Source organism: Myzus persicae, unplaced genomic scaffold, assembly GCF_001856785.1.
Source record: "Myzus persicae strain clone G006 unplaced genomic scaffold, MPER_G0061.0, whole genome shotgun sequence".
NCBI classification, from domain to species: Eukaryota; Metazoa; Arthropoda; class Insecta; order Hemiptera; family Aphididae; genus Myzus; species Myzus persicae.
In genome coordinates, this window is record NW_019104300.1 from 595,861 (window position 1) to 611,372 (window position 15,512).

A 15,512-nucleotide genomic window follows, 5' to 3' on the forward strand; every position below is an offset into this window, starting at 1 on the left:
TGTGTTTGCGGGAGCGTAGAAACGCCAAGAGCAGCCCTCGTCCGCTGGAGTCAGATAAGCGCAGCCACGACACGGACACACTGGAGCCGCGAATGCTGTGGCGTCCTTTGGTTGACGTCACGCGGCGGCGTCAGTACAAACTTTCGGAGGGTAGTGCGCCCATCGGTGGTGGGGTGAGCGCCGGGAGGTGTATGGAGGGCGCAGTAGTGAATTGCGCGCACGCGCTCACTTTTGTGAGTGTGTGCGCGTGTAAGGCAAGGCCGATAAATTTGTCGGCGAGGGTGGTTAGAGTGAGCGGGTGGCTACGAGGGGAGGGCACGGTGACTGTACGTTATGTGTGTGTGTGTGAGAGCTTTTCCGTTTGTGTGTGTGTGTGTGAGCTTTCCCGATCGTGTGTGTGCGTGAGCGGGTCGTGGGGTCGCGGGTAACGGTCGACATGGTTCGGGGGGTGGGGGTGCGTGCTAGGTGCGCGCGTGTCAGAAGGGGAGGCGCGCGAATCGGCCGCCGCAGTGTATAATAGTGGTAGTAGTGTAGCTCTTGCAACATTCCGTGTACAATATCTTTCTTTTTTCTTTTTTTTTTTTCTAAAACAATTTTTTCGCTTTCCACGTCTACCCATTAACAATAATTATAATATACACATCATGTTTCGTATAATATCCATCGCGTTGTAAATATATATATGTATAATATATAAACATTATAATATATAATCATCACGACAATTACAATTATTATTCATCTCATCCGCTGCGGCACTTCGACCCCGTCAGCGCGACCGCCATGTTACCGGAATCTGGTGAGCACACACACACACACACACATACACGTACACTCGTACACACACACGCGCACGCACACACACTAATATAATATATTGTATATGTAATAATATGTATATTCTATGACGATATATATAACGTTATATTATATCGCATACGGGTATTTTTTCAATTCGTGTACTTATCAACGTCGTTGCGTAATGATTGTATCGTCTCGGATTGTAGTCTATTTTTGACATATTATCGTTGTATCGTTTTTTTTATTTTTTAATGTTAACATTATTATCGTGGTGCAATCGTCGCCCGTTCGTATTATTGGCGAATATACGCGTTCGACGACTACTCTGACATCGTCTCGGGGGCAGGTAAACGCGCGCGCTGGGGTCTGGGTCAATTTTTTTTCGACTCGCCGACCGTCGTGTCTTTAGCAGAAGTTGCTGTAGGTGTACGCACTGCACTCGGACCCGACCATGATACGTGCTCGTATCGCTGTCTTCAACGTCGCCCGGTCGGGATGGTTCGTTATCTAATTTAATAATATTTATGTACACGACGATTTACACCTTAACGACAGTGCGGATGGACGGCGGACGTCGGAGTGATTTCCTTGACGAATAATGAAATCGAAATATGTTATATGATATTATATTACACGGCAGCGACGGGCGACCCGCGGGATTACCGTTTATTATAGTGATAAGTGGTATCGACGTATTATTATTATTATTGTGACAATATTCTAACACGTCTTCTGAAAGTCTTCGTAATAACGTTACATATCATTTTTACCACAACACTCCGCCACCACCACTGCAGTCATGTCGTCGCCAATCGTGCACCCTTCGAATATGGATACGCATACTACACCTGCACCGTCTACAGCAGGATGCACCACAACGATGATCGTCTACTATAAATAATTATGGATTCGTATCGGTTCTGGTGATTTTTTTCGAGTGTAATTCGTATATATTATGACATATAGGTGTACACACTCGCACCGTTTAGATTTCCGCAACCCGACCCTTCATCATCTCTTCACCGCCCCCGCAACGTGCACGGTCAATTTTAGTCGTCCGTCGCTGCTGTAGCGTCTCTCTTGTTTATTTATTTTTTTCCGATAGATTTTTCTCAAAGCACTCAATCGTCATCCTGTGCGAGATTTCTTCCACGATGGATACGGAGCTACGTCGATGTACTCTATAGTACAATAGTTCGAATTTCTCGTAAATCGCGAGTAATCGTTTCGCCAGGTCGTTCGTATTTTTCGTATGTTCTTTATCGCATAAAGCGCTAAACGGGTGGTACGCGCGTGTAGTAAAAGTCTAAAACCCGTCGTCCTCCGATCGATATGCGTCTATGATATATCTTTTATCTATGTCGTAATGTATATATCACGAGGTACAATATTATTATAGTAGTTTTAATATATCATAGTATACAGTAGCATAGTAACTAGTATTATATAGTATAGTAGATATTATATTATAATGGTGGCATTAGTATCGCACAGTACAATGATATTTATACAGTATCGACTATAATATTGTGATATAATTATATGGTTTGCACTTCGCCCCCACAAATCTAGACAATATTTTGTATTATTATTAGCGTTTATATTATGTTGTGTTCTATAATGTGTATATTAACCTTATTTAGATTGATGAAACATAACGAACCACAACCTTAATATTATTATTTCATCTATAGACTTTTATACTTTTAAAATACAATCATAACAAGCCGAATAAATTAATTTCCTCACATTAACAAATAAATAAAAATTTAATTAATCGTCATTATTGATTTTCACTTCTAAGAATTATCTATCTGATAGTTATTATAGTTTTTATTATTATTACAGACTCTTAAATAGAACTGTGTGCTATATACAATATACATGTATAACTATATAACTGTATAAGTCTATTAATATTATCGATTAGACACATTATTAACATTGATTTTCTGTTAGAAGCCATTGAATATATTATATATATATATAATGATTATACACATAACACATTATACAATAATAAGAATGTTTTTAATGAAATCAACTCTAAAACCTAAATATGTACAATATAATGTAATTCAAAAAATAAACTACAAAATAATAGTTTGGAAAATATAGTAGCTATATAGTATTGATTATTATTTGTTTTAAAACATTTTCAAGGATACTTTCTACGAATCCCCTATTTTTATAAGAGAACGATTATTATTTATTTTATACTATAGTTAAATCGGTTGAATGCTTCGTTTCAGTTGTATCGTTAATGTTAATTAATGTATTATACACATAATTGAGTGAATTTTATCATAGTGTCTAATCGTAATTTTTACCTATAATGTGATAAAAATGTTATTCAAATAATAATCGTTTAATGACATTTATATATTTTTGTATAGGCTGTGATGTGTGACAGATAGCAACAATGGCGGTGGGCACGTACTACTGAAGCCCACCCCCACCACAACCTGGAGCCCTTAACCCAGGCATCGCTGGTGCTCACCATGGCGGTCGCCATCATCCTCCTTAATATCCTCATAATCGCTACGTTCACCAACATAAGAGGTATTATATGCGTTTATCGATTTATATGAATTATTTCCTGATATTTGTCGAGTTGTAATAGTTTACACTAAGAACTAATAAAAAAAAATTTCCTGATATTATATTATTGACATTATTGAAGCAGCTGACGACACCATTTTCAAATCAGGGCAACGAGTTATTTTAACGTGATTAATGCTATATCGAAAAAAAAATATAAGATTTTTTTATTTGAACTGCATCCAGTTTTTCTAATAACCCGCTTCTGTATAATGTAATAGGTGGAGGAGAGGTGATGAATGTATACTTGGTGTCACTGGCTCTGGCCGACCTGCTCTACGGTGTGCTCGTAGTGCCATTTTCCGTGTATCCAGCACTTGTGCAACAATGGGTTTATGGGAAAATTGCTTGTAGAATAATCGGATACATCGAAGTCGCACTGTGGACCGTGTCTGCATACACACTTATGTGGATTAGTGTGGACAGGTAATAATTTTAATGCATTTTAATTTTATACGAGTTATAATAATGATTTAAGTTCTTCATAATAATGAGCAATGGTCACTCAAAGATAAAAATTATTATTACACTGATAAACAGAAACTACAAAATGTGTGTTAATTGTATTTAGTCTTAGTATCATAGAATACGTCATAAAATACCTATTATTCCAGCCACTCGATATTAATAGTGGTATTAAATTGCCTATACATGACGCCGTCATAAGAAATATTGATTAACTGCTTTTAAAATAATTCATCAAGTATTCGATGCGTCGAGGTTGCTCTTTGTACTTTCAATTATTAATGAGTTATTGACAACTTTAATTTAAATTTAAATACTTCATTTTTCCCTAACACAATAACTTCTTTTATATGCCTATAATTATATATCTAAAGGAGAAAACGTTGAATATTGAACTAAAAGTTTATTATTTATTTATAAATAATATGCTGTTATTACTTCATTTGAATTTTTATTGGTGAATTTCTTATTACTCAGCTTTGCTAAACTTTGTAAATACTTATAAAAATATATATATAATTATATTTGTATATTACGTTTTAAAATATCAGTTATTCCACTTCAAAAACTTAAATCTAAATTAAGTTAATATAAAATATATATTTCAATATTAGGTATTAAAATCCAAAACAATTTACTTTTTATTTCGCCTATAGGAATAAAGTCGCGGTTTAATGTTTCACCTGTCGTCAGTTGTACAACGATAATTTTGCAATGAGTGCGTTGTACCTTTATACAATCTAATAGTATATAATATATGTACCTAACATAAGAATAATAGTATGCATGTTGTAACGGTATACATGATTTAAATTTTTAAGCGTCCGTCCTACCGACACGTGGTTTATATTTTGTATTCAGAGGTAAAATACTCAATTATGTCGATTGCGTGTGTACGTATAGTATATGCGTTCCACGAACTCACGCACCTCCCCCCCAACATATTACTAAATCGTTGTGTGTAAATTGACGGAAATTTCTCATACATTTATTTAAAAAATTTCTTCATTAGTTATTATTTTATATTCATTATTGTATAATGCTGAAACATTATAGAAAATAGGTACCTATCAAATTTTATAATATGTTGATGGTTTATCATTATGACTCTAGGGCATATTCAAATATTATTTCTAAACTCACCATGTTATCATTCTTAGATCCACCCCTACAGACTTATTGTACACAAAATTGTTTTTGTACCTACACTATTATACTACCTACTAGGCATATGTATGTATAATTATACTGCAGTTCGATCGCATGTCTGAGTCGCGTGTTTTGCACTTCTACACGCGCGATGTAGGTATATATACATTCTTCTCGTCGATGATTGCAGCACGTGAAGGGACGAATTATATCCAGAAAAATATAACGCATCATACATTTGCGTGTGCACAACACCGCATTATGATGCGATCACGTATATTAGCGAGGTGTATTATGATATTGTACAGTGGCATCGTTGTAGTTAACGTGAATCGTATTGTACATAATATATAATATTCCAAACAGCCCGTTTTCAAATTAGATTCGAACGCAAGCATAATAAGTGAGAAAAAATGTTTAAGCTGTAATATTTTTTACTCAATATCATGTTATGTTGAAATAGTATATTCTGTATAATACATACAAAATAAACACTATTGTCCATAAAATAATAATCCAACCCCCTTTCTCCGATTTTTCACATTCACGATTGGGTATCAATAAACAGTAAATTTTAGTTGTGACATAACTCAAGGAGAACAGAAAAAATTTCAAAATATTGAATTTTATTGATTACGAAAAATTTGAAGTACCGACTGTATCTTGAATTTCGACACAACGAGAGTTTACTGCACTGTTAGTTTACATACATACTAACATTATATATCTAATTTAATCATCAATAGACTTTGATAGGGATAATTATTAGACTTAACAAATTATGTATAAGTCTCTAACATAGTGTGATATTATGTAGTTCTCGAACCCTGTCTGTCCATATTTACAATAATAAATGATGCTTTGAAATAAAATATATATAGTATTATAACACATATTGGATATCTTACAATTTACATGATATATATTATACAGGGTGATCCTTTTATCGCAGAACACCAGAAGTTATTCTTCGCATAACTAATCTACGAGAAGTGAGAAAGACGCCGAGTGAAGTGTGTTAGAACCTCGCTCTGGCTGCAATGCACTCAATAAAATAACATAATATATTTTGTATAGGTTCTTCAAAAATATACCCACAATGAAATAATACGCGTGTGCACACGATGGTTTTTCGCAGGTACATAGCGGTACGCAAACCAGTCCGGTACTTTACGGTGCAGACGCGCACCAGGTGTCAGTGCTGGATGGCGTTCACGTGGATATCGTCGGCGATGCTATGCAGCCCACCGCTGCTCGAGTTCGGTGATCCGGTATTCGACCAGGACACGGCGGTGTGCATGCTTGACTGGCAGGGCATGGCGGCGTATTCGGTGACGCTGTCCATACTGGTGCTGGGGCCCAGTCTGATCACAATTCTGTACACGTACGTGTATATTTACGGTGCGATCAGGCGGCTGCGGCGTGGCTTTCTAGCACACGACAAGGTACGAAATAATATTATCATATTGACGTTATAGACATAGGTATATAAATTATATACTAACACGATATATACCTATACATATATACATGATACATATAATAAATAATAATATAATATTATAGACGCGTACTGCAGCTACGAGTCCGCTTGTAGGACGGTATAACCGGAGGGGTTGAGTAAATAATAACTATATAGGCAGTCGTTTAGGAGGGTCTGTGGATATATTTTAGACTGGTATTAGGTATATATCCTCTATATTGAGTGACCCAGAAGCCAATACTTGATTGTTGGCCCCCACCGTCCTAGCTGTTATTACCAATAATAGTTTAACGTTTTATCTGTATGAAGTAGAAACCTCTATTATATATTTATATATGTATATGCAAATAAACAGAATAAATGCTTGAAATATGCATGGATATTATCAAAATATGCACCAAAAATGAAATAAAAAAATCACTCGATCATTTATTTATGATTTATATTTACTATAATATACACTAACCCAAAATTGTATAAAAAGTAGTAGGTAACAATTATTATATTAGTATAAATAAATAGTTCTCATAAGCCATAGCATTATATAACCAAGGGCGTCAAGTAGCTTCAAGTGATTCATTGTGAAGCCATGGCCCATGGAGTTTGTCTGCTGGAATACAGAAAACGAATGATTTCAATTACAGGACTGCAGTATTTAAACTTAGAGGATATGTAACTATGCACTATAGTCGTGGTGCGCGTGCAAACGATTAAACGATCAAACGATATATTATTATATTAATTTTATCAAAAGCTCGTTAGTCATGATTCATCTATTACCTATATGTATGAAACAATGGCTAGATACTGGTCGAACAGTATTGAATTATCGAATTCACTTTTTGTAGATGAAAAAGGAGATAATATAATGCCATTAACACCACAAACCCATAAAATATGCATTTATTGTGTAAAAATCCGATTATATGCATATAATCCGTGATATTTGATAAAATGGGCGTAACATACCTATACATAGATACATAACAATAATTATTATACGTACAGCTAAAATAAACAATATTACTGTCATTGGCCATTGCTTAGTATAATACTAAAATACAAATATAAATATATTATTTATATATTATTATATAGCAGAAATATAGACTCAGAATTTTTAAAATAAGTTATAAAAAACTGATTATAACACATAATAGTTTAATAATAAATCTTTAAAGGGATTATATTTCAGTTTTAGTTGATATAAACATTTACAAAAACATTTTTTATTATTAAAATGTAACAAAAACATTATGAAAAGTATTAATGATTTAAAGGGGGGTATTAAAAAAAATATCATATTCGGTATGCGGCTCACGTGGGCCATTTGTAGCAAATGTATTTATTATTTATTTATTTATATAATTATTATCAAATAATGATCCATTTTTTTTTGTAAAAGGAGATTTACTCCGAATACCACCTATGAGCTTTCCGAGTACTACTCTAGTGGTACGCGTACCACGGGTTGAGAAACTCTGATCTAAACACTACAAGGATAAATTTAGCACATTTAAAATATAATTTGTATAAAAACAAATAATTTACATGATTAGAGCGCAGGTTGAAAACTCTTTTTAATTTTAGATTTGAAATTTATATGTAGATCGTTGGTTGGATATTTGCATGCTCTAAGAGCCTTAGTTCACCTTGGCAACACTTAAAGTTTTTAAATAATTCGCAAACTTGATACTTTTATTTTTTGAAAAATAGTTCTTAACTTAACTCTTGGTTCTCATCTGATGCTTAACTTTTTAAAGTTCCCGTGGATTATTTGACTTTAAGCTGATAACGTGAAACCTTGAAAATCTTAATGGTGGCATAATATTTCTTGAAAACTTTAATCACATATTTTTTTTCAAGTCGTTGGTTTAAAATACTTTTTTTAGCATTATAGGTAAAAAAAATATTTAATTTATTAAAGAACTCATTATAATATTTAACAATGCAAAATCACTGTTAATATTAGCTTTAAATGTATAATTATAAATTTGAACAGGAAATGCCTTTTTTAAATTGAAATTAAAATATTAACAAATAAGCTAATTAATTATATACTAATACTGTCGTAGAAAAACATACGATTTCAATAATTTAGTGAGTTGTATGTATATTATAATAATTTATTCGGGTTCTAGACGAATTAATCAAGTTAAACTGTTAAATTGTTTAAACATAATTACGGTAGATTTCTTATTCAATTTTGACTATAATTAAAAAATTAAAGGGGCCGTCTCCGTTTGTCCTTAATTGGACTTTATTGGAATAGTGAACCGAAAATTCCCCTGGTGCTGTAGAAATTACACATACGTGTTTATAATTTATTTTACACTAGCCCAAATGTTATATGTTTATATGTTTATATGTTTATAACTATTAAAACAATATAGGTACAACTACAATACACAAAATAATTGAATATTGTAATTGTATTCATTGTATTCGGTGATTATGTTATAAGACACACGATTCTTAGTCTAATATAGTATTTATAAATAGCATAACTCACTGTCATTATTTTTATTTTTATTTGTTCTTATTACAAAAAAAACAGCACAATCTAGTCCTTATCTAACTAATAGTAGGCATAAGGTATAGACGGTATATGGTTTGTACGACATAGTTTATTCTTAATATTTGATAATATTGTATATTATAATGCTAATCGATTAAATTAAACAATTTTTATAACTTAAAACTTATTTAATGGTCACACATTTACCAGACGGTTCTATAAATACCAACGTCCACTTTATCATACTAATTTATTTGTGGATATATCAATGTAGCTATAATATTAAGTTATATTATTATTTTAATGGCCGTGCATTATTATTATCGTTGTACGCAGGAATACGTAACAGCGTTGTCTGAAAACTTGTCCAATCCTACACACGTCACGTCATTCGTGTTGATCGTAACGTTTTGGATATGTTGGACACCATTGATGTCCATCAAAGCATACCAGCAACTAGGCGGTGTACCGGCGGTGCCCGGCCATGTCCGTTTCGCCGCCCTGTGGCTGGGAATATCCAATTCGGTATGGAAGGCGTTTGTGCTCATATTTCTTAGCCCGCAGTTCCGCGTCATGCTCAGATTGTTGTGTTTGACGGTATTTTGCAAACGGAAAAGTCGCGCAGAACTTGAGCTACTACAACTCGACATGGAAGATCACTTCCTCTAAGTTAAGTATTATGTTGATGTTTTTTTTTTAATAATCATTATTGTTGAACTTTGTTTTTGTTATTAATCGAATGTTCTTCCCGAGAACAATCATTCGTCCATTTGTTTACGTTTTATTCAGATAAAAAAAAATTGTTTCAAACGAAATCTAATTTATTAAAATTGTCGTTGGTTGTATACCCCCTAACTCATGGAGATATCCATGGGCTAGGAGAATTTTTAATAATTTTAGTGTGCCGATAGAGCCAGTAATCATACATGTCATACTAAATGGTGTTTTTCGGAACATTGTAGAAAAAATTATTTTTTATAGACTGTTTTTAAATTATTAACAATTGTTTTGGAACAACTTGTAAATTAGTAGATCAGTAAATCACGTATGAATATATATTTTACGGGCAAATTAAATTTGTATGTATAATATATATCAACAGAAAGAGTTGGGCAGCAATTTAAAGAAAAATCACTTTTCCTTCTTAAAACTTTTAACAAATAATACAAATCATACTAAATTACAGGGCTTCCAGTCAATAATCTAATATATGTATAAGTTAGTTATCAAATTTAATCAGTTAAATGGAGATTAATCATTTTCGACATTGAATAATTTGTTATTACCACGAAATAATAAAAAATCCATAGATACTTTTATTTTTACGCCCAACTCTGAAATCATGGTATGACTTTTTATCGTGGTTTAATTACCATTCCATAAAAATATGCCTACAATTTTTAAATCGCACTGAATTCGTTTTGTTGAAGTTTAAAATGTATGAAGATATAGGTGTAGTCTAAATAATATGTAAACAAACGAAATGCGTATTTTAACAATAATCACTTTTGGAATTATATTTTAATACGAGTTGTTTGTTCCTATTGTAGTATTATTATTATTATTATTACCATTATAATAATTATTATTTTTACTATAATGACTTGAGCCTGCCACATTTTTAATAAATCGTTCAATTTAATATATAATCGCACCGAATGAAAAATAAGCAATCGATATAGTTAGTATCATTCTCTAAGTCTTAGTAATACTAAGTATCGATATTTGATTGGGAAAATTAAATTTTTGAAAAACACCAATTAATAATTATTCTATGTTCGTGTACCATAAATATATGATATATACTTCTATGTTCATATATGGTAGAAATAAATATCCATACAATTTGCTTATTACAAAAAGGTTAAGCAATCAGTAAAATAATTTGTTAGATATCCATTTAAAAATATGTTTTATTTCAACTTTTAAGTATGAAAAGTTTTGCTTAACTTGTTTTAAAATACACTTTGTCCCATGAATAAATTATGATAAATAATGATTTTATGGACAATTTTCAAATCATAAACCATTTAAGTTCAACGTACTTTTGTTTTTTTTTAAAAATAATGATAAACATTTTCTTTTACTAAATTTAAATAATTTCAAAGCTCTCGTTATAAGAAAAAAATAAAAGTATTAACAATTTATTGTACAGTTTGTATTCTCTCTGTTCTATTTGATTGGTGTTTTTAACTATCAAAAATGTTATTTGTGTTTACACTAACCAGAGCATAAACCAAATAGTATTGATAACAATAATAAAATCACAGTATACGACAGGGTTAGTTTACTTTATCAATATTTTGGTCTATCATCTATTTTTCATCATAATATCATGTTATTAATTACTAACTATACCAAGTAGGTAATCAATAAAATATTTTAATAATGTGTAGGAAAAATTCAAGCTTCATTATAATAAAAATAATATGTACTTTGGATAATCAACGAGGCTCAATGAATATGTTTGATTGTAGTTAAGTTTAGTAAAAAATATTAGTATTATAAAAGTTACCAGAGAACCCCTTTAGGTTTTAGGCGCGCAGTTATTGTGATAATAGCGTTATGGTAAAATTAAAATTGTGAACTTTTTTTATTTATTCGCTCTAATCACCACTTCAGTCATTTAGGCGCTTACAAAAAATGAGATTCGGTCGACATGTTTTTAATTATAAACATTAGTTATAATATGTGTATAAAGTTGAATATACACTTCACGTGGCCGGATCGACCGGCATCAAATATTTTGAGTCAGCCCTTTTTTATCTGATGTACGATATAAAATGCACTTAAATAGAGAAATTATTGTATTGATATTATTGTATAAACATTACGAGGAAAACGTGTAGCTTTTACATCATATAGAAATGTTTTATTGTGATTAAATTGACCTGCTCGTACATAATATGTTGAATGTGAAGGAGTTAGTATCGAATAACAATATTTAAAGCCTGTTATTAGATTTTTTTCTAAAAATGTGCTTACATTACAATCGATAATGGAGCATTGCTGAGTCAATATATTTTTTTTTTATTGTTATCACTTATTATTATAACTAATATTATGAAATGTATACTATGTATATATAATTTCGTTATATTTAAAAAAAAAATGTTTTCGATAATTTTTAGATCGGAACCGTTAAATTAGAATTTTCATTAAAAAAACGGCCTTACTTTGATACTGACTCTTTCAACTATACTATTCGTTGTTGGTTATTCATTTTATTTTTGAATCGATCATTGGTCAGTCGTCAAGATTGTTATTATCACTGCTGTACTAATATACCGATATGCAATCAATTTGTACGATTAAAACCACATAAATTGTTATTTATTTATATAAAAGTTATCCTTATAAACAATTAATTAAAAGTAATCGTAGATCAAAAATACATTTTTATCACTCCTGTATTTTTAAGCACCAATTTTGGTGAATACCAAAAGTTAAGCGAAGAAACTTTCTTATAGTGAAAGTTGACTGATAAACATTAGGAATACTACTAACTTTTTTTAAATCTATTTTAAACAAATACTTCATTAACATGAATGTTGGACAATTTTTCAAAATACTACTGTTTTTTGACAATATTTTCTTCTAACTCCTAAATAACATCATGTAGTAAAATGAGTAATATTTGGTTATAGTTTGCCAATTATTTAATTTGAACTAAACCAAATTACTGACATGCTTTTATTTATTATTATTTATTTTTTATTATACATATATAATTGATCATATTGTTATTATTATAAGTGTATGTTTAAGACTGAATCATTTAGTAGATTTTTGATTAGATTCGTTTGTTTACATTGTTATTATACAGCTAATTATTATTATTATTTTATATTATTAACATTTGATTATTTTTAATTGGCTTGAAATATTTTAAAGAAAATGTTGATATATGAGTTCTTTGGAAATGAAAATGTCCACGAGTTTATAAGATCGAGTTATTTGTGACCTAAAACGCTTTGTTGTATATTAATTATTATAATTATTGTCTTTTAGGGTGTGTCGATTGTTAATCAGTTTTTACAGAACTATGTGTGCATATATTATGTCGGGATGATAATACCTATTACACATTTTTCTTTTTATTTATTTTATAAATAGTTACTCACTATACACATCAAAAAAGTTCACGAGCAGTTATTGTTTATTGTCATTATAAATAATATATTGTAATGTGCTTTAAGAAAAAAAATGTAATGTTTTGTTAGTACCTACATCATGTATTATTATGTATGTTATTTCTATTCTTTATTCATTATTAGTATGATAATAATATTTAATGTGCCATAATTTTATATGTTATTCAGTTGTTGGTAGTGATTTTGAGATAAAATTATAGTACAAACAAGGTTTTTTCAACTATATTATATAGAAATCCGGTGTTTTTAATCATGTGTTATTTTAATACAATATTTATTACCTTTTAATGATAATTTTTTTTTTTGACGAATACATTTTAAAATAATAATATGTTGTTAACAATAATGGAAAAATAACTCATAAATATTTCTTAAGTTATTTTTTTAAAAACAATTAGTAAGTATCTACAATCACATAATAGTTTGAATATGATACTTCTTAAATTTAATTTGTTAAGTATTTTTTTTTTTTAAACTTTGGACACCCAATTACAGACAATATATTTCAACGCCGGAGGAAATAAGTTCAAAACTTCAACGATAGTTGTAAAATAATGGTTTACTATTAGTTACTGCTCAGTAAGCAGACTAATTTCATTTCATTAGACGTCCAAAATTAAAATCTTATGATACGTAATTTTTAATATCAATATTTTTTACACAGCTATATGACATAACTTTAACACTGATACTCCAATTTTATTAAAATATACAAGGTCCGAATCCCAAACGATTAAATTATCTTATATTCTAGTAAACGTACACCTTTGACCTCAATAATGAACAATATCATCCATTTTTATTAATTTGTATAGATGTTTAGATGTTTCGAAAATTTGCCCACGTCCTTATTATAGCTAATGTTCTATTAAATTGTATATCTTTATATATATAATTATACTGTACGTGTGTATGTCACTGAACTCCTCCTAAACAGCTGATTTGAATGAATTTTTTTGTATGCGTTTGGGTGACGCCCTGGATGGTTTAGATTCACAATTGGACCCGATAGGTCCGACCCGAGGAGTTGCTCAAACAAGGATTTTAAGATTTACGAAGGAAATATTTGTTTATATACAGTTGCTATTGGTTAAAGAAAAAATATGAATATATTTAGTAGAAATTTAGCAGTATTTTTTGCCTGCAGTTGTTCATCGAACAGATCAGGTATAACGTATAAGCATGCATACAATTGAATTTTTGCACATTGCCTACCAACTACGAAGGTGGCTGAGTTGCAATTATAGCCGCTCATCGGCGTGTCTGAAATCAAAATCAAAATAAAACATGCTATTTATATAAAATACTCATCAAGGGTCCGCAATTCACAGCAGGTATAGGCATAATATACTGCTCGAATTATCACCATCGAGTCTCATATAGAGTTGGCATTTTTAGCGGGCAACAAAGTGAACGGGATCAGCTAATATATTATAAATTCATAAATTCGTATAGCAACAGTACCACGGTAATATTCATAAAATTTATAAATAAAAGTAATAAAATAAGTTATATAATTGTGAGTATGATTAATAACAATACATTATTAGTATGTAGTCAAATTTAAGTGTCTATACCTAAAGACTTTATGTCTTTATCAATGAATTCCTTTGTAACATCACTGATACCATTGATGCCCAGCTTGAACCTCTATTTGGACATTCATCTGTAATATTCCTCATAATCTGACTTTTGTTAACACAATTACATTCCTGGTGGTCTTTTAATTTCCATTTGTACATCATATGGCCACATCTTCCATGTCCGGTTCTGGCGGTTCTGGCGGTTCTGGTGGTTCTTATTTGGTTAAGGATTGTCCATTCCTGATGTGGGAGTTCAAACTCTTTGACTCTATGCGTGGGAAACTTTAATCAGCTCCTTAGAAAATACTGTTGTACCTAGCCACTCCTCCTGCCATTTTTTCACACTACAAAATTGCGACTGAATTAGTACTTATTTTCATATCAATAACTGTATAGACCTGCCAATAAAATGTATTTGTATTTAATGTTGTTCGGTATTTAATCGTGAATCCACAAGAATTTTTTATGAACGCCTCAAGTTTGTTGATAAAATTAAACAAAATCTTAAACATTCTAAAATTATTTTGTTGTTAAAACAAAGTAAAATGTTCAATTTTATAGCTGAGAATTGAACATTTCAAACAAGGATTCTTTTGAATAGTTCATACTGTAACCAAAAATTTAATAGAAATATAATAAAATAGAATGACAAAAATTAATAGTAATGTGAATTACTTTAATCACTATAACATCATAAAATATAATTAGTAATATTACTGGCTGATAGGCCGTCTTTGCTCAGAATCGTTTTTCTTACA

The 15,512-nt window shown here is 30.8% G+C and overlaps 1 protein-coding gene across 3 annotated transcripts; it reads left to right on the forward strand.

Moving 5' to 3' along the window:
* The first annotated feature begins 504 nt into the window (after nucleotides 1-504).
* On the forward strand, nucleotides 505-10,508 carry LOC111041001 (beta-1 adrenergic receptor). 3 transcript variants are annotated; one of them, XM_022325128.1, is made up of 5 exons: nucleotides 505-799; nucleotides 3,198-3,363; nucleotides 3,624-3,828; nucleotides 6,155-6,461; nucleotides 9,354-10,508. In XM_022325128.1, exons 2-5 carry the CDS (start codon nucleotides 3,303-3,305, stop codon nucleotides 9,684-9,686), a joined length of 906 nt encoding a protein of 301 aa, XP_022180820.1. In that variant the 5' UTR covers nucleotides 505-799; nucleotides 3,198-3,302; the 3' UTR covers nucleotides 9,687-10,508. The 3 variants fall into 3 exon arrangements, with proteins under 3 accessions (XP_022180820.1, XP_022180821.1, XP_022180822.1); XM_022325129.1 differs by lacking the exon at nucleotides 505-799 and adding an exon at nucleotides 867-1,299; XM_022325130.1 differs by lacking the exon at nucleotides 505-799 and adding an exon at nucleotides 1,313-2,183.
* Nucleotides 10,509-15,512: the final 5,004 nt, after the last annotated feature.

Bases quoted from the DNA above. Each gene is read 5' to 3' on its own strand.
- LOC111041001 (XM_022325128.1), top strand. From the start codon at position 3,303: ATGGCGGTCGCCATCATCCTCCTTAATATCCTCATAATCGCTACGTTC. The intron at 3,364-3,623 runs GTATTATATGCG...ATAATGTAATAG, and splicing joins TACGTTCACCAACATAAGAG to GTGGAGGAGAGGTGATGAAT. The intron at 6,462-9,353 runs GTACGAAATAAT...CGTTGTACGCAG, and splicing joins GCTTTCTAGCACACGACAAG to GAATACGTAACAGCGTTGTC.